General features: G+C 50.6%; 1 protein-coding gene across 2 annotated transcripts; it reads right to left on the minus strand.

Moving 5' to 3' along the window:
* Window positions 1–3589: 3589 nt before the first annotated feature.
* Window positions 3590–17233, minus strand: CLU (clusterin). 2 transcript variants are annotated; one of them, XM_084767451.1, is made up of 9 exons: window positions 17080–17233; window positions 13498–13627; window positions 11847–11995; window positions 10321–10491; window positions 9274–9682; window positions 8205–8309; window positions 5090–5319; window positions 4122–4297; window positions 3590–3838 (listed from the first exon to the last, which is right to left on the minus strand). In XM_084767451.1, exons 2-9 carry the CDS (start codon window positions 13589–13591, stop codon window positions 3829–3831), a joined length of 1344 nt encoding a protein of 447 aa, XP_084623577.1. In that variant the 5' UTR covers window positions 13592–13627; window positions 17080–17233; the 3' UTR covers window positions 3590–3828. The 2 variants fall into 2 exon arrangements, with proteins under 2 accessions (XP_084623577.1, XP_084623578.1); XM_084767452.1 differs by lacking the exon at window positions 17080–17233 and adding an exon at window positions 15866–16014.
* Window positions 17234–19550: the final 2317 nt, after the last annotated feature.

Here is a 19550-nt window from a genome sequence, read left to right on the forward strand (position 1 = left end):
GAACTAGCTGGGCGTGGTGGCACATGCCTTAATCCCAGCCCTCGGGAGTCAGAGGCAGGCAGATCTCTGTGAGTTCGAAGCCAGCCTGGTCTACATAGCAAGTCCTGGACAGCCAGGGCTACACAGAGAAACCCTGTCTTGAAAAACAAACAAACAATAGAGGAGTGTGCAAGAATTTAAAATCAAGTTTAACTATGGGGACCAGTGGCCTCCTGACCAGTGTGTACTTGTGCGTGCCTTGGATGGGGGTGGGGGGAGGGGGAGGCAGAGGGGGATATTTAGAATCATAGCACATCATCAGCTCTCCAAGCTGAATTTGGGATGAGAGGTGACCAATCACACTTCTCTCCAGATGCTCACTTGTCCTCATACTCCTCAGGTACGCCAATGAGGAAAAGAGGGACCCAGGTGAGCTCTGAGGCTCCCATGGGATGCAGCCACCAGGTCATCGCTCAGGTTCTTGCCAAATCTGAGTACACGGGTCACCTAAAAGCTGAAGACAAGTGGCTCTTATGCCCTGGGGTCTTTGGCTCAGGGTAGAACATATGTACACAAGTTGACCAGGCCACCTGCATGGTGCCCAAATGTGCGATGTCCCCACGGGCTCATATGTCTGAGCAGTTAGTCTCCAGCTGGTGGAGATATTTGCTGGAGGTTGTGGAACAGTTAGGAGATGAAGCCTCATTGGGCTGTGTCTGGAACTGCCAGCCCAAAGAAGCTATTTTTCCCTTGAGCTGCTGTTATTGGTGTGTGTGTGTGTGTGTGTGTGTGTGTGAGAGAGAGAGAGAGAGAGAGAGAGAGAGAGAGAGAGAGAGAGAGAGAGAGAGAGAGAGAAGAAGAAGAAGAAGAAGAAGAAGAAGAAGAAGAAGAAGAAGAAGAAGAAGAAGAAGAAGAAGAAGAAGAAGAAGAAGTAATCAGAACTGGAGAATGGATAAATAATGTACCTTGGAGCCTTAGCTAAGACATTGTGACCTGCCAGGAAAGCATACTGGTAGAGGTGACTGGGGAAAGTCCCTGAAAACTCACCAATGGAGGGAACACAGAGTTTAGGAGAAGGGAGTCTCTAGTCATAGTAGCCTCTTGTAGGTCTCTGGACCGGGCCTCAAGCTAACCCAGTGGCTGTACACAGGAGAAAATCTAAACCTAATGTGTGTGCCTGCCATGGCCCAAACAAAACACTGATCTTGAATGTGTTAGAGAAGGGAGCAGACACCAGACATTACATATCATAGCTAGCTTCAAATTAGATGTGAGGCCCCCTGGTCCCGGTAAGTAAGGTCCCTGGCCTGAGGTCTTGCACAAGATGGAGTTTATCACAAGAATGGGAGAGTGGACGCCAGAAAAATCATCCCCTAATCACACAGGCCAAGGGGGTCTGAGAATGGGACCCCACAAAGAGGTGTAACATCACCAGGCTATGGAGAACAGAGGTCACTAAAAGTCTGAGCTGCTGACGTCAGCTTTGCCTTGATGTCTTTTCCATGAGACAGGGCCTTTCAGAGATGAGAGAAGCCCAAATATTTCCAGAAACTTCCAAAGAGGAATCACCCATGTGTGTCATTGGTCTCAGGTTCCTGACATGTGCTTATAGACTTGAGGTATGTTTATACAGCCAAAATAAATAAATAAATAAATAAATAAATAACAATAGCATGTTGTGTTGAAGGTCACCAAGCTCAATGTGGGCCAGTTTCGAAGAACTAACTCCTTGTACCTTTAGCATGGGTTAGCTGATGCTTTGAAAAATGCACCCTCAACTGGGATGATGTCAGCACATCACTGTGGCCTTACACATACAACATCATTGGCAAAGATGTCATGGTACCTCGTGAACAAGAGCTGGGGGGAAGTGGTCCTCCAGTCACTCCCATGCTGTGACATGCCTTGGGACAGTCAGAGACATTGCAGGCAAAGATGAGGTCTCAGAGAGTGTGCCGACTCAAGACATGGTCTTTGTTCTCCTGGGCAGCTGCACAAGTGAGGGCAGATCGTGGTAGCCCAACCTATAACAACTCCATCCCAAGCCTAGACGCATCCTCGTCTACTTCCAGTTGGGCCAGAGGTGGTCAGAGCTGGATCATAAGTCACCGAGAGAACTGTGCAAATACCGATGCTGCCCAGCCATTGTGAAGCGATGTCACAGTCAGTGAGGACCTACAGCAGGGACAACAGGGACCAGAGGCGAAACTGGATTGGAGTGCGGACAGCACACACAGTGGCAAACAGCTCATTATGAGCCTGAGTTTGCCAGTGTGCCAATTGTTATCTCGCAGGCAGGGTCTGTGCTCCCTGCTTCCCACTCTGAATCTCGCCGATGCAAGCCCTTTCTGTACTATCTCTTTATTTTCTTTGTGCACACTGGATTTGCCAAAACTCTTCTAGAAAACACCCAGCAAAGCTAGGTCTGAATAGGACACTGAGCTAGAAGCCTTGGCACCTGTAAGGCCACAGCGAAGCCCCTTGGTGACAAATTTTGCTGTTTACTAGCTTCAGGGCTGCAAAGAAATGGTCCCTGTAGTTTTTTTTTTTTTTTTACAGTGTCACCCACAATGGCTTCCCTCAATCCCTGCAAGTATCAAACTAAAGGTGCTCAGTGGAGACGTAGACAAGGGCTGGTCAGCACCACCTGCTGGCAGCACATGGTACTGCAGCTAACCTATACTTGAGCCTGAACTGTGGATGAATAAACTTTAACACCCCACTTGAGGAGAGAAACAAATGCCCAGCACAGTAAAGATATAAATATTAGGCCCTGGCGTGGTGGCACATGACTTTAATCTCAGCACTCTGGAGGCAGAGGCAGGTGGATCACAGTGAGTTCAAGGCCAGCCTGGTCTACAAAGCAAGCCTAGGACAGCCAGAGCTGTTATACAGAGAAACGCTGTCTTGAAAAACAAAAACAACAAACACACACACACACAAAAGATGTAAAGATTATATGGAGGGGCAGTGATTGGAGACCCCATTATCCCATAAGGTGCCTCAGGGTCCTAAGTTCTTACAAAATAAAAATAAAAACTGCCTCTTCGGATGGCCTCCTGCTGGCCAGTTACGCATTAGAACACCCACGTGCCCCACTCTCTCTCTCTGCCTTGATTTTTGGTGTATTCCCTGGGAGGTTGCCCCACCCCTGTCAGAATACAGTAGACAGTGCTGTGGTGGGAAGGAAAACATCTCTGGCCTTAGGAATTTGCCTCGGTGGCTTATTGGAACCTACCTGTCTTCCCCCAAAGTGAGAGGTTCCCCGCTGTCATGATGAGAATTCCTTACTCCCCACTGTATGGAAAGCCTACACAGTATACAATCTCAGGTGTTATTTGTGGGGTTTCCTTTGCGTGCGTGACCTTGTGCACCGTCCCTCGGTCTCTTTCTACCCAGGTGTTTTGAGGGACCCTCTTTCCTCCGCCCTGACAGTGCTGAGGTTATGAGTGTGTCACCGTGCCTGACTTTACCAAACTCCCCGGTTTGTGTGGCAAGCACTTTACCAACTGACCCATCTTTTTTTTTTTTTTTTTTTTTTTTTTTTTGCTTCCTCTGCATACCAAATGAAGACGTGTGGCCAGCGAGAAAAGTCAACAGGCCTGGGACAAACGGATCGCAAGGCAGCTTTATTGGATTAGTTGCGTGAGGGGAAGCAGTTTTTCCCATGAGCAGCAAGTGCAGACGTTAGAGTGCAGACTCCAGAAGAAGGGGAGGCTGGTGCGGTGGAGGCCTACTCGCCTGGGCACATGTGGAGCTCTCTTGGGGGGGGGGTCTGTGGCAACCTGGGGGAGCTGAGGGGAATTCACGCCACGAGGCCCCTTACTGTGGGAAAGCAATGCTTCTGTCTCATTCAGCTCTGAAAAAGGAGGAGGAAGAGAGTCAATAACGCCCAAGAAGCAGCCAGCAGCACCCACATTCTTATCACCAAGGAAAAACATTTCCCAGAGGGAAGAAAATAAAATCCCGGGGACTTTCCTAGTTTATCCGTGCGACCCTGCCACAGGGAAAGGCACTGTGCCCGGAATGCACATTTCTGCTCCTTGTCTAGACTCCTGAGGACTTTCCAGCCCCCCACCCCCTACCCCTCAGAAAGTCTTGTTCATCAGCCCCTCGGGGTCACAGAGAGGCTGCCTGCTCACCGGCTCTTCCTGCGGTACTCCTGCAGCGCTTTCTCCGCCACTGTGTCCATAAACTTGGGGTTATCTCTAGAGACTTCTTCTGGTAACACCACTGTGATGGGGTCAGCGTCAAAGAGCTTCACCACCACCTCAGTGACACGGGAAGGGACTTCTGAGTCAGAAGAATGAGTTGTCACCTAGAAGAAGACAGACGAGGTGTCTCCGCACGATGTCTACAGAGCATGCCCTTCTTTGACAAAGGATAGGACATTTTTCTTTGCCCCATCAACAAAATACGGGTCTCCTTGTCATATGTTACTACTCAAGATGTCTAGACAATTCTAAGCAAAAAGATCCTGATGTGAAGGGACAAATGGTATTTGAAAATGACCAGCCGAGCAGGCATTGCAGAAACTTGAAGCAATTTCTTTCAAATGTTTTCTTGTTGTCTTATTTTCTTGTTTTTGCTTTGTTTGGGAGAGGGTCTCACTGTGTAGTCTAACCTGGCCTCAAGCTCTCCACTCTCCTGCCTCAGTTTCCCCAGTGCTTAGCTTACAGCCGTGCACCACTATGCCTGGCCCCCAACGTTTGCTTTGTACAAATGTTAGCTGCTAGCAGTTGGAAAGGGGCGGGGTGGGGAGGGGGCTCCTAGTACTGTCACTGCCTGACAATGAGTCAATTCAAGTGCCTGTCAGCAAGGCCCAGGGCAGGAAAGAAGCTTTGTTGCCAGGCAGAGAAGCCACTGGCCCAGGGAAGCTGCCCAGAGTTCCCCATTTTAGCAAGCCACGGAGCCGCTCACTCTCTTCATCTTAGAAACGGGACTTGGATATTTGACCTCGAGGGGTCAAGGCATTTCAGCGCTACACGTGCATATGGTCCTCCTAGTCCCCGCTGGTGGACATCGTAGGTGGTCTCGTGTGGTACCTTTGTCCCAACGCACCTCTAAGAGGCACGCGTCTCCTCTAGGCCACCCCTGAGGCACCACTCACTGTAGACACCCGAAGGTAGTACTGGTCTTCGCCCTGGGTGAGGTTAGCCAGCTGGGACACCCAGTTGAACTGTTCATTCAACTGCTCTAGCAGGGATGAGGTGTTGAGCATCTTGGTCTGGAGGGACCGGAGCAGCTCGTTGTAGCGCTGAGTCAACCTCTCAGCCACCTGGAGCGAGTCGTTCAGCTCCTGGCGCAGGTGAGCCTGAGCGGGGTTGTTGGTTGAACAGTCTGCCCAGGGAAGAGAGAGAGAAAAGGCCTGACGCATGAAGGGGAAAGTTGCAACGGGGTAAAAACGCCCTTGGGAAACCGGCTCTTGCAGCTGGAATCCGAAGCAGAGCTATTGCTAAGTGGAAGTCTACAAACCAGTTTCTGTGGTTTCCACAAAACAGTTCCCCGGAAACCAGCATCAAGGCACGGCTCCCTTCGTGCTTTGGGAGACAACGGTGGCTATGCTAAGCTGTGTGGGAGCAGCACAGGGACCGAATCCTCCTTGGGTGGTAGACGCGACCAGCCTTGGTGACTGGTCACAATGCTGTTGATCATGCTCTGGGGAGCACAGGTGTCCACGACTCCTTGTTTACAGCCCTGGAGTCACTCCCCAGTGTCTTGGTTCCTCCCAGGAATCACTACCAAATAGGAGGAAGCTACTGTGCACTGGACACCCCACAGAGAAGAGGAGCACTATTTAATTAGGTGCACCTACTGTGCGCAGGACATATATTAGGTGTCTTTTTCTCTCAAAGGATGCTTGGTTTGACCTAAGCATCAAACCTCCTGTTCTTACCAGTAATGACACAGGTTTTCAGAAGTAAGAGACTTGCTCAGATCTATAGGATCAACAATCTGAGGGACCAGGATTGAACCCTCATCTTCAACTCCTCAACCTGAGTTTTTCCTCCTCTGAGACTATGATTCTAGAACGTTCTCCAAGCTTACTTTTGAACATATTTAAGAGATTTGGCAGTTCTGGTTTCCTAGAACCCAAGCTGCAGAAGAGCCAGCCAGGTTCGTAGGCTACAAAACACAGATATTTGATGCCTGGAAATTGGGCCTTACCTGCCCTTGTCTACCCACAGCTGGCCAGGGGGGCTCTGGTTAAACAAACAACAACAACAACAACAACAACAACAAAAAAAAAAAAAAAAACAGGAAAATTGCCATCTTCCCTTCTGGCCCTTGGGTGCAGACATCAGCTTTCTGGGACCTACAAAATGCCCATGTTTTCTAAAAAACAGCTTTTACTCCTCTATTATTTTTGAAACATCTGGGAGAGGCTATATCAAAACTAAGCAAGATAGCAGAAAAGAGAATCTCAAACTAAGGAAGACAAGAGAGGAGAACCTTCCAGGCCCTGCGTGGCAGCCAGAACCACGCACACTAAAATAAGATAAAATGTTGCATAGGTCAAGAAACAAGACTAGAGACAAGAAGCCGGGCTGAGAAGAAATCTTCGAGGAATAACCTGACCGCTCTTCCCACTGAATAGCCCACACAGGAAGAGCTATTGAGGGCTTGAACAGTGTAGAACGGTGGTTCTCAACCTGAGACAACACTCCCCACCAGGGGACACTCCAGAAGTTCTGAAGATAATTCTGAATGTCACAGTGGAGGGAGGATTGCTCTTGGCACGGGGCAGGTAGAAGCCAAAGATGCTGTTAGTGTTCAGCAATGCTCAGGTCTGCCCTACAGGGCTGAACCTAGGTGTCCTGGCCTACAGGTCCCTGGTAGAGCCTACCCATATAATTGTGAGCATCACAGATAAAAGCTACTGGGTGGCAGAGGTGGTGACTGTTGAGAGTGTGGTCTAGGGTCCCTAAGTCTGATGTAAGAGGTCCAGTCAATATATGGTGACCGGCTTCTCTGTGCTCAGGCACTCTGTCATTCAACTGCCCTGACAGTGTCGAGGGGAAAGCCTGCAGGTGTGGCCACATATTTGTCTATAATTTCACGCCATAACCTTTGATATCACTCGTGTTTGTTTGCATGGGCTCCTAACATCCTAGCAGGAGTGAGGCTAGGAATATTTAACCAGACTCTGAAGGTCTGTGTTGGCCAGCTACCGGTATGAAGTAACAGCAAAGAGAAAGCTTAACCCTTTGTGATCTGAGCAGGGACGGAGTAGGGTATCCCATGAGCCACTGTAAAGACTGGGCTCAAAGCAGGAGCATTTGATCTCTAGCCAGACCTGACAACACTGCAAGGAACAGTTTTGGGTTGGCTTGTGTTTTGCTTTGTTTTCTTTGAGACAGAATCCCACTGTGTAGCCAAGACTGGCCTTGAATTCAGCATCCTTCTTATCTCAGCCTCCCAAATGCTGCGATTAGAGGGAGGTCCCATCATACCCAGGCTGCCTCAGCAACTGCTGAAGGAAAATAGTTCCTCTTCTGAGGGACTAATCCACCAGAAAGAATGTATCCAGGATACCAAGGACCACTGTCATGGGACATAGCTCAGGGTCCCTACGGAGAAGCCCCAGGGTGCTGCTCACAAGCACAGCCTAAGGGAGAGGCCTCTCGTCTTGCATGCTTAGATAAGACACTTAGCCATTCTGCAAGGTGGAAAGAGAGCTGCACCCAGCTCACAAGGTCATTTGGAATTGTGAACAAACACCTGTGACGTGGTTACAACCGTGCCTGACACGTGGTGAGTGCATGTTGTCTAAGCTTTCGTGCTCTGCAGTTAATCTGAAGCACGCGGCACTGTAGTTGGCCCTGTGGAGCAGAGCAGCCAGGAGAATGAGCTCTGCATTGCTGGTGGCTATCGCCAAATTCCATGGTGATACCCACCATGGACTGCGGGTTTCCCATAGAGTGGCGGTGCTTTAGATACAAATTTTGCATCTGAGTCTAAGTACAATGGGTGTGGCTCAGTGGTAGAACTCTCGTCTAGCATGCATGAGGCACTGGGTTCTACCCCAGCTCCCCCCAAAAGGAACCTCACCCTAGATATAAGGACAGTAAGCCATATACCAGAGCGAGGAGTCTCCCAGGGCCTATGGCTCATGGACAGGGAGCTAGTCTCTGAAGAAGGGTAGTGCCAGTAAGCCACTGGTGACACAAAAATAGGTGACACAAAACTACAGTGCCAGATTATATACTGGTCCCCCCACTCACCCACAGACAAGATCTCCTGGCACTTCTCACACTGGCCCTTCATCTTCAGGCACCCTGTGGAGTTGTGGCGGATCTCCTTGCACACCGTGCGGTTATCTTCACCTTCTGGACACATAAAGGGAGAAAGGAGCAGGCTGAGGCACGTGGCACTTTGGGAGGGAGCCCACCAGACACCCGTCCGCACTTCTGCTCAGCCCCATGGTCAGGGCAAGATGCAAGATGCAGCTTGGTTGTTTGCTTGCAGACGTGGGATGTCCCTGTGGCTCCCTAAGGAGGCCCCTATAGCTCTTCAGTGGAACTGGCCTGGTCTCCCACCATCTCTATCTGGGGAGATCTCCCTTGCCCCATCCCCTCAGCTGTGTGCCTTCCGGCATCACAGCATGCTGTTCTTCATTCTCCTTGACTGGCGGTACTCCTTAACTGACCATGAAGCCCCAGGAAGCAGGAGTGTTCCCTGACAACACAAACCATCCCTGCTAATGGAGCTACTACAAGAGATGAGTGCTGGGTGCCAGGCCTCCTTGTATTTCTAATGCAAACCATACTGTGTGGGGCACGGTGCCGGGACACAAAGCAACGATGAAGAAAGATGCTCCTCAGGCACCGGTTTCTTGTGTCCATGTTACATTTCATCCCTACAGACACTGCCTGCTAAGGTCACGGCCATGACATCTTCTTTAAGGGTGATACAGACTGAGATACAGTCCATTGCCTGGAAGGGCAGGCCTCCCACACCACAGTCTCAAGAGTTCCCGAGAAAGACAAGCTGCGGTCCTATAGGAGGTACAACCCGGATGGTGCCCTGAGTTGGCTGCAAAGAACATGGGCTCCAATCTCTACAGTGATAAATTGAGCTGGCCCCCCACCCCCCCTACCACCACTCTCACCCCCGGCTTTCTCATCTGCATTCCTTTACCCCTGTCCTAGTTCCTTTATCCTGTAAATGGCAAGGATACCAGCCGCACAGGCTGCTAGGAACATTAAGAATGGCTCATACCAAGCCCCGGAAGAACCTTAACATCCAGGAGAGCCCCATTCCTGCTTGGGAAGCGAGCAATTGCTTTCTGACCTTCTAAATTTATCGGCATGAAGTGGACGCCTGGGCCGTGGAGCTGGACGTCCATGGCCTGTTGGGCCTGGTGTATCATATCAAAGAAAGGCTGGAACATGTTGTGGAAGCTCAGGGCCCCATAGTGGGAGAGAGGCATGAGGCTGCGGACCAAGCGGGACTTGGGATATAAGAAATGAGGCCTCCTGTGTGGAAAGCCGAAGGGCGAGAAACGGTGGGTGTCCTGGAGCTCGTGGGTGAAGAACCGGTCCTGGAACAGTGTGTCCATGATGCCAGAGACCCGGGCAAAGCTGTCCTGCATGGCGTCTAGGACCTGGCTCTGCTGCCTGTCACTCTCCAGCAGGGAGTCGACGCGGTCTCCGTTCATCCAGAAGTAGAAGGGTGAGCTCTGGTTCAGAAACTCCTCCAGCTGGGGATGCAGAGAAGTGCGGTAAGGCTAAGGAGCTGATCACTGCAGCCCCTTCTCCGATCGCGCAGGCGCACTCCTGCTCCTACTCCTTCTCCGATCACGCAGGCGCAGAACTACTGTCCTGCCTCTTGGAGCCCATGTCAGGCTAGCGCACCTCCATCTACCCCTCACTGCAAAAGCCAGAGACTCACAAGTCGCATAGCCCCCAGAGGAGTGCCCTATCATCTTTGGCCACCGAGGACAGCCACTCCCACTTAGCTGCTCAGCCTTCAGGAAATAGTGAATTGTACTGAGTCCCAACCAAGTGAAGCTCACAAGGAGGGGATAGAATCAATGCTAATATACTAAATATTATTAATTCCTTCCTCCTAGATGACACAGGATTCTACCATACCATGAGGCCGTAGTTTACCCGGTAGTTTATTGAAGGTCTGTAGGAGAGGGTACCTGGCACGCGTACCTGGGGTGATTGATTACATCTGCACTCATGTCAGACATCACTAATCGACCACCACACTAGAAAGTCATGTGCTAAGCGATGCTAATCAACTGTATGCAGCCTGTGGAAACAGGCCTGCTTCATGGATTCTCCACGCTCCCCGTTCAGAACCCAGGCCGTGTACACGTCGCCTTCTCACCTGGTGGCCAACCAGACCAGAGCCGCTTCTGCAGACGCGGGCATAGAACTTCATGCAGGTCTGCTTCAGGCACGGCTTACACTCTTCCCAGAGGGCCATCATGGTCTCGTTGCACACTTCTGGGAACGCCTTCAGTTTCATCTCGGAATCCCTGGTGTTATCTAGAGCATCCTTCAGGGAGATAACAAGGCCAGGTGAGCCACACAGAGACCCAGCGGGCTTCCTGGTCTGTGCACAACGTGCTACTGCAGACCACATCTCCGCTCTAGCTGCGCTGTTTCCTCTCAGGAGCTACCTAACTGTTCCACGATCACTCTGCTTTATGTCTCGGATAGTCTCTTCCTCAGGCTCCACTCTCCTTTAGACCTCACTTCCTCTTTTCATCTCCCCAAAACAAGCCAGTCTCATCTTCCTATTATAACTGTGGCCCCTCATATGCAAATCGAAGCTATCAAAACAGAAGCCACATCAACCGTCAAGCGCTCACTATCATGTCCCTGACCCAGTCATTGGCTCCAGGGATCGACAAAATAAAAAATTTAAATCCTGTGCCCGAAGAGATATTAGTTTACAGCAAATGTGTGTATCTACATACAGATTTGAAAAATAAACAAATGGATGGTGGATGGATATGTGTATATATTCGTGTGTGTGTGTGTGTTTGTGTGCGTGTGTGAGCGCATGAGGGTGTGTGTGTGTGTGTGTGTGTGTGTGTGTGTGTGCACCAGAGTCAACTTAGATGTTCAAATACAGAGGACAAGTTAAACAAATGATAACTCCACAGCCCCCACTTATCAGTGTTCTTAGCTACTCATGGTCAACCACAGACTAAAAATAGCTATTGTGGGGGGGGGGCCGAGGGGTTGAGGTATTCTGAGAGTGAGAGAAATCACATCTACATAACTTCCTCTACAGTATGGCATTATAATTACCCTATTTTATCATTATTGTTCATACCTTACTGTCTGTAATTTATAAATTAAGCATTGCCATAGGTAAGGACCCATGCATAGGACAATACACAGTATCTAGAGGGCCAGCTAGTATCCGTGGGCTTCTACTGAGGGTCCTGAAACCTGCAGCCCTGTAGCTAAGTGGGGACAAATGGATAATCTATGGATAGATTACAAGGATTTTACATTAACTTTTAAATATGACAATAAGCATTTTTTGTGTTAACAGTAATTTTGAATGCAGAAGAAAAGAGTAATGGGGAGCAGCTAGATGTTCCATGATCCACCCCACCCCCACCCCCGCACCATGCCCCATCCACACAGAAAGGATCAGAAAACCTATTGAAATGTATCTGGGCCTCAGGCCCTGAGCCAGACTTGCAAGGAAACCAGATCCAAGCCCTCAGCCCAGAGGCTTTCACAAGCAAATGCACTTTCCCTGTCTCCTCAGTCTAGCCCAGCAAGGACTGTGCTAGGACACCATGGCAACCTAGCAAGGCATCTATCTGGCCACCATGTCCCTTCCTCCCCTCCAGCAGGGAGAGCAGGGCCTCGGTCAAGGCTTGGCCCTACCTCCTTCTTCTTCTTGGCTTCTTCTAAGCTGTTGAGCAGTGAGTCGCGCTCCGCGTTGGTTTTTTCTATGAGGGTCTTTATGCGTTTCACTCCCTGGACAGCGTTTTGAATTTCCTTATTAACATACCTACTCCCTTGAGCGGACATTTCTGTGAGAGAGAGGGGAAGGTGGGGTGAGTTGAAGACGAAACAATGGCTGGAGAAATAGCCCGGGAGCCAGCTGGACTGTGAGGAAGCCATGATCTGATGGGGGCGTCGGGGACCTGTCAAGCTGAGGTTCCATCACTCCTACCCCAAGCCAGTGGCAGCCCTTATGGTCTCTGTCCTGCCTCTTTGTCTCATCACAGGGCTTAAGGTAGACTCTACCCCTCAGCACAGCAGCCATATTATGTCTGACCACTGCCATTCCACCCTGGGGAGCCAGCAGCCACAGAGGCTATTTCAAGGAAAACATGGGTGGTGGTGGGGGAATCATAGCTAACCTCTTAAGCATCAAAACATAATTTAAAAGTCTGGCTTTTTGACATAGAGCTTTCTGGAATTCACTGCGATGCATCCTTTGTACTTCTTTGTTCCAATGCACAGTGAGTGACAGGTGATGGGGACAGGAGGATTGAATGAAACAGCACCAGACACCATGGAGACGGGAAGATAAATGAAGAGCTGCACTCACCATGGAGACCGTAACCAAGGTGCAGCACCAGGTGACCAAGGCAATGACGCACAGTGTGTCACAGCAGTCAACTAGCTACTTAGCCTGTGTCAAGTGCCGTTTCCCCACACCTCGGCTCTGTTCTACCTACTATCCCTCCCTGATGTCACTGGCAAACATGTCTAACAAAAAGGGGAAGAAGGGTAGGGGAGCTCTTGAGCCAAGGGCAAGACGTTCCAATTATGCAGTATAGGTGAGCCTGGAGGTCACTGGTCCAAGCACAGCTTGTGTTCAATAATATTGTATTACACCCTTGAAGAGTGCCTGGACCTTGACAATAGGTGAGGTGATGGATGGCCAATAGCCTGACCGTGGCCATCATTTCATCATGCACATCAGGTCCAGAGCATCAGGCCGCATTGGTTATAGTGAAGACCTCCACAGACCTGGTCAGCTACGAGCAAGAGGTTAGGCGAGAGTGAGGGAGGAAAGGCAGGTCTCCAGGAGAGCCTTGGAAGATGGGGCACAGGGAAGAAGGCGATCCCAGATGACTAGTTCGTGTTGGATTGCACTGTCCTTTTCCAGAGAGGAAACTGGTGGAACCGGGTTTCCAGGGGGGATCGGTTTGGGGACACATTGGGAAGAAGTCTGGATATCACACAAAGGGGAGAGGGACAAAGTTTCAAATGGTCCAGGCACAGCTTTGAGGAAAAACTAAGAGAGCCAAATGAGGGCACTAGGAAAAAACAAATGAGTGACATGCAGCCAACAGAGGGGCTTGAGGCAGAGGTCAATGTCTAGGAGGTGCCTGACCAAAAAAACAAAACAAGGAAAACACCAAAGCAGGAGGTAGAGCTTAGAGATTTAGAGAGACCAGAGTCAGAGGCAGGCCCAGGGTGCTGTACGGAAACAGTCCTCAGCAGTTGGGAACTGAGCTTTGGGGGCTGGTCCTGCCCCAGGCCCCCCACCTCCACCTGAGGGCCAGCTTAGTCTACTTGCCCTGGAGCTCATTGTCGGAGACCACCTGCTCTCCCAGGACCATGCCATTGTCCCAGGTCAGCAGCAGCCCCACGCACAGCAGGAGAATCTTCATGGTGTGGCCTCCTCTGAGTCTGGAGTCCCAGCACGTCTGTTTGAAAGAAAAAACAGCAGAATGTCATGGTGACAGCTGGGCAGCTTATGGGGTTCCTGCAGCCTGCTGCAGCTCCCTGGGAGAGGAGGTAGTGCAGTGTTGGAACGTGTGGCCCCTCATCTGTCCCCCAAGGTGGCACTACTGCAGTTTAATACTGAAGAACGTGGGAAAGAAAATAAGAATCAGTTGACACCTTCAAAAGGCATTGGAGGCAGAGAGGCACTGGGAAGAACCATGCCTCAGCTGCACAGAGGATACAGGCTCTCTGGAGTGGGAAGTGCCAAGCTCTAGGCTGAGTCCTTTTCCCCCCTGGAGTGCCCTACCCGGGGCAGATGGGTTTCCTGCATCTGTGTCTTTATGTCTCCAAAGCATATTTAACACGTCAGATACTAAAGACGCCTCTCTAGGGCCCTGCAAACATCTCTCTCCTATCCCCTTCAGTGGGACTGCACCCTCCCTCACAGCACAGCCTTGTGCGCCCCTCAGGAGTGCTCTCAGCCTCCCAGAGCTATGTAAGTGTGCTTTTCAGGAGTCAGCGGTAATATGCACCCCCTCCCATCAGCAGAGGAAATTTGATCCATTTGACCATTTCTGGGTGAGCCTTGTGCCAGGCTGAGGATGGATTGGGGCAAAGCAAGAAGGGGAGGACTGCTTAGGGAAGCAGAGAGGGCTGAGCTAGGGAAGGGAAAGCCAAAGCTGGAGTGAGTGAGCGCCCATGAAAGCCCCTTCAGGAGGCCAGGCCATTTGGCTCCAAATAATCCCTTTCACATGCCCGCTGCCTCTAAGCCTGAACCAGCAGATTCTGCCAAGGTGCCCCTGCCACCACTGGGCTGGCTGCCCTAAGCCAGGGGACACAGGCCGAAGCCCCAGGGTTACACAACGGATCCTTTCCCAGAAGCTGGATTGGTTACATAAAACACCACACACACACACACACACACACACACACACACACACACACACACACACTCCTTGCATCTCCAACCCTGCTCCCAGAATGGCTTATCTGGACTCACCAACTTCCTATAACTACAAGAAGAAGGAAAGCAGAGTAGCCTCTCTTCCTGAAATGGCTCACTTTTTTTGTTTAATTAATTTATTCAGATTATATCTCAATTGTTATCCCATCCTTTGTATCCTCCCGTTCCTCCCTCCCTCCCTCCCACTTTCACCCTATTCCCTTCCCCTATGTCTGTGACAGAGGGGGACTTCCTCCCCCACTATATGCTCATAGGGTATCAAGTCTCGTCCTGGTAGCCTGCTTATCCTTCCTCTGAGTGCCACCAGGCCTCCCCACCAAGGGGATGTGGTCAAATATGGGGCACTAGAGTTCGTGTCAGAGTCAGAGAAATGGCTCACTCTTAACCCGCCCCCCTACCCCCCACCCCGCTCTCAGTTAGGCAGGCCCATCAGCACACTGGGAAGGCCTTTACTGAGGCCTTATGATGCACACCGTGCATGGGGGGGGGGGGGTAGGTGTCGGAGAAGAGACACTTTTCCCAGCGATGGGTGGGCACCTGCGCCAGCCTGGCTTCAAACCCACTCTCAATCCCATAAACCTCCCGGATGCTCCCTGAGGCCTGAACATCATCAGCGACTAAAGATTTGCCCCATGAGAGGTGAAACCACAGAAACACCTGGAAGTGGGAGAAACCCACTTTTGGAAAGTCCATTCTGCAGGCTTGGGAATGGCTTCTAAGCAGAGGCCAGTGCCCAAGAGACACAGTAGGACAGCCAAGGAAGACCGCTGAATGGGAGGCGAAGCAGGACCGAGACAGGCTGCAGTGAGTCTGGGGTCTGGCAAAGGAGACCTGGAGCCTGGAGAGCCACTAAGACCCCCAAATAAGAAAGGGGGTCACAGCCGGGCAGTGGATGGCTCACGCCTTTAATCCCAGCACTTCTGAGGCAGAGGCAGGCGGATCGTTGTGAATTCAAGGCTAGCCTGGTCTACAAAGCAAGTCCAGGACAGCCAAGGCTACACAGAGAAACCGTGTCTTGAAACCCTCCCCAAAAAAAAGAGAGAGAAAAAAAGGGGTCACTCTTCCACCCTACCCCCTCACTTCTACAAGAGCACCAAAGCCTACAGACTGTGTTGTGTTCCCTAAACACGCCCCAAGCCAGTGGCCACCCCAAGAGAAGAACCCAGCCTCCAAACACCTCTTTCTTTGGCAAGAAAAGTCTTAAATCTCTCCCAGCTTCGCTTTCTTTAATCTGTAAAATGGACACGATACACACGTCAAAGAAGTGATGCGCTATTCTGTAAATGTCCTAAGAACAGACTCCCCCGGGGTCTGCTGGTAACGCTGGCTCTTGGTCAGCATACGCTTGCTTCACAAGCTCTCAGGTGCCGCGGTGCTTGCTGTTGGTCCAAGGACAACGCCACACAGCCCGCTGCCCTCCCTCTACACTGACTCACTTCCTCTCATCATTTGGAGGAAGGCCTACGGCCTGGCTGCCAACTGCCCTGTGTGCATGAGGCCCCACCAGGCCCGCTCCTGACCTCCTTATCTAGTGGGAAAACACAGCCTCCTCCCTCGTGTTATATTTTCTCCACTTTTTTTTTTCAATGCGTTCTTATAAGCCATCATCCCTTTATGGGTCCTGCTTTCAAATATTATTTAAAGTCACACCTCTGTGGCTAATAATCCATTGAATGACACTTGCTGTTTGTTTTACTATTCTTACAAGGTTGGGGTGCTAAATTGTACTCTCATGAGCTTCCTGTTACAGAACCTGCAAAGACTCTTGAATTCCTAACTTCTTCCTTTAAAAACAGCGCCAACACCAGCAGGTTTTAAAACTGGGTCCAGAAATTCTAGAAAGCCAAAAGGGCTTCTGCTCCCATTCGTATAACGTTGGAGGCTGGACCTCCAATCGTCGGGAGGGCTCAGATAGCCATCTATAAAATGATCTGGTGGGATCGGACATCTCTGGCCTGGGAAAGCATTTCTCTGAGGGACTAAACACATGCATTTGACTAGATGGCTGCAGCATGTCCTTAAATACACAGCGTCTTATTTATTATGCGCCGTCCCAGGAGCTGGAAACACAATGACTCATACATTTAAGACATCAGCCACCACGGAGAGAGATCCACACCTACATGCAGCGCGCAGCTACTGGCGCCCCTGCGCCTCCTGCATCTCATCACAGGCTTTAAACCTCAGTTTCCCCATTTTCACAAAAGGAACTTCTCTGCACATGGCCTATTGAACAGCCTTGAAATTGTGATCCCGGCGAACAACTAAGGGGACGGAGGGCCGGGTCTGAGCCAGCGTGCAGCCCCCACCGTGCAATTCGACTCCCGGCTCGCTTGCTTGGTAGTGGGGCTCTCGTCACCTCCCAACTCCCCAAGGCTCCGCCAATTCTCCACCTAGCTGCTGCTCCTGCCCTCCCACCCCTCCCGGTGTGGCTTTGGCGCTGGGGTAGGAGAGGTGCGGCTGTCTCACCGGTCTGCGGCGTCGCTCCAGTGCGCTCCTCCTGGTGACGCTTGGTGAGCACCGGAGAAGCGCCCTATTTATAGCGCTCTGCTGGAGTACACCCCCTTTGGGGCTGGCTGCAAACCTGCGTGACTCACGCCCAGAGAATGCCGGGGAATGCACCAGGAGCTTTCTGGAAGCCTGGAGATACGGGTGGGAAGTGCAGCACCCAGCGGGGGGCACCGGGGGGCGCATGGGCATCACAAATGTCGGTGCTACTCTACTCTCTGTGAGCTACCAAATGCCTCACAGCCATGAACTAAAGGAAGAGCCTTAGAGGAAGAGGGATCCACACACTACCCTGGCCCGCTCCTGACCCAAAACAGCTTGGGATTCCACACACACACACACACACACACACACACACACACACACACACGCATACCCTCATGCCCACCATATTATCCGTTCATCTTTCACATTAACCTATTAACTGCGCTCCTTTCCTTTTCTCTCATTTTAATGGGAGAGTGGCAGAAACCCTGAGGATGACACAGGCATTGTGCTAGGGAAGAGCACACACCAAGTACTTGGCTCCCTAAACGCTGTAGTACTGGGCTGGCTGCTGGTCCCTTGGAGGACTGATGGAGGGAACAGAAACAGGTTAAGAATGAGAAAATCATACATCAGAGACCCAGAAGGCCTCCCCAGTCTCCTAGACGCATAGAGCTCAAGCATTGTTCCCATACACTTGCGGCCCAGTCAAGCAGGGTGGCCTTCACTCATTCTAGGAACCTCACACCTATTTTCAAGTACACTATCACACATTCTTCAGTGGTATAGCCACTGGTAAGGTGTCCATGTTCCTGTAAATAACCCTTCAATCCATGCTCCTATAAGTAACTCTGGTGAAATGCGTGAGAGAGCAAGAAGGGGGGGGGGGGGAGAGAGAAGAGAGGAGATTAGGGGAGGGGGAAGAGGACAAGAAAGGTTAATACAGGAGTGAATAATAACAAAATGCATTATATATGTATGTGTGTTTGTGTGTGTGTGTGAAAATGTCACTATTTAATTATTATTAATTAATTAACTATATTAATTATTATGTATAATTAATATATGCTAATAAAAATTTTTAAACAAAAACTGCTTTGCCTCAGACTTGGCATCCGCATAGGATTCTGAACAAGAAGCCTATCACAGAAGTTCTCCCCAGAGCCCTGCTGACTCAGTAGCTGGGTCTGTGTCCAGAGGTGCTGAGAGGTGCCCTAACTGTTTTCTGCTGAGAGCAGGAACATCTATTTCAGACATCTCTGGAAAGAAGGAGCCATCTGGAAGACCCTACCAGATTGCTACTCCTTGGGGGAGAAGCCAAGCTTCCTCCTCTGGAGCCTGGAACATTCGCATGTGGAGAGACAGGACAAGAGCCTGGCATTCCTCTCAAGCTGGTGAGGAGCCTGTGCAAGTAATGCAGTTTGGGAGGCAGGCTCTGGAAATCATCTAAAAGAAAGAGGAAAAGGCTTGAAGGAGACACGGGTGGTCAAGGGCTGTGCTTCCCTTCATATCTATAAAGGAACAGCCAGGAGGCCAGATTTCCACTTGCTCAAGGCCCAGAGGCTGTGGTGAGCCTGATCCTTTCCCAGAAGGCAGTCTACAGGAAATGTCTAGGCTTGGGTAGAAGTGGGCTAAAGCTGGCTACAGTCCCAGCTGCGCCCCGAGGCACCCAGGGCCTTTGGAAGAACCACTCTGCCCTCCGGCCTTCGTTTCTTCCGTCTGAGGAGCATAATCTGAAATGTGTCCTCTCTAAGGCTTTCTTTAACCTAACCTGACCCAGGGCCAAGTTCAGGAAGACAACGAACCAGAAAAACAGAGTCAACAGAAACTAGGAGGAATATTTCTCTCCCAGAAACTTCTCTTTGTTTTCTTTATAAAGAACAGAAAAAAAAAAAAAAAGAATTATCAGTAACAGCTACCTATTCCGTGGACACTGGTGTCCTTGTAATGTTTCTTTGTTGGGCAGCTCCCTCGCTGCTGGAGGTCGTGGGCACAGACTACAACAGCAATGTCTCTAAGAATTGTCCTTTTGCGGTCAGGCAAGGAAATCTGCCTTAGTCAGCCTAAGTAGGAGACGAGGGGAGGGGGTCAGTCCCCCTCCCTCCCCGTCAGGATTACAAGTGGCCACTTATCTCCAGTTTTCCAAATACACGAGGCCTAGCAGTTCAGCTTTGAGGAAACTGGCATAAATCTTAAATGCACCACTTGAACGATCTGTGTGTGCATCTGTGTGTGTGTGTGTGTGTGTGCATGTGCCAGACCACAGGACAACCTCAGGAGTCGCTTCTCAGGTGCCATTCAACTGTTTGTACTTTAGGCAGGATCTCTCACCGGCATGGAACTTGCTAGCTAGCCAGCAAGCCCTAGGATCCTGGCTCTACCTCCCAGCTCTGGGGTTATAAGTATGGGTCATTTTTTTATACATGTACCTGGGATCCAACTCAGGT

The sequence above is a fragment of the Acomys minous genome (genome assembly GCF_964271855.1).
Source record: "Acomys minous genome assembly, chromosome: 18".
NCBI lineage: Eukaryota > Metazoa > Chordata > Mammalia > Rodentia > Muridae > Acomys > Acomys minous.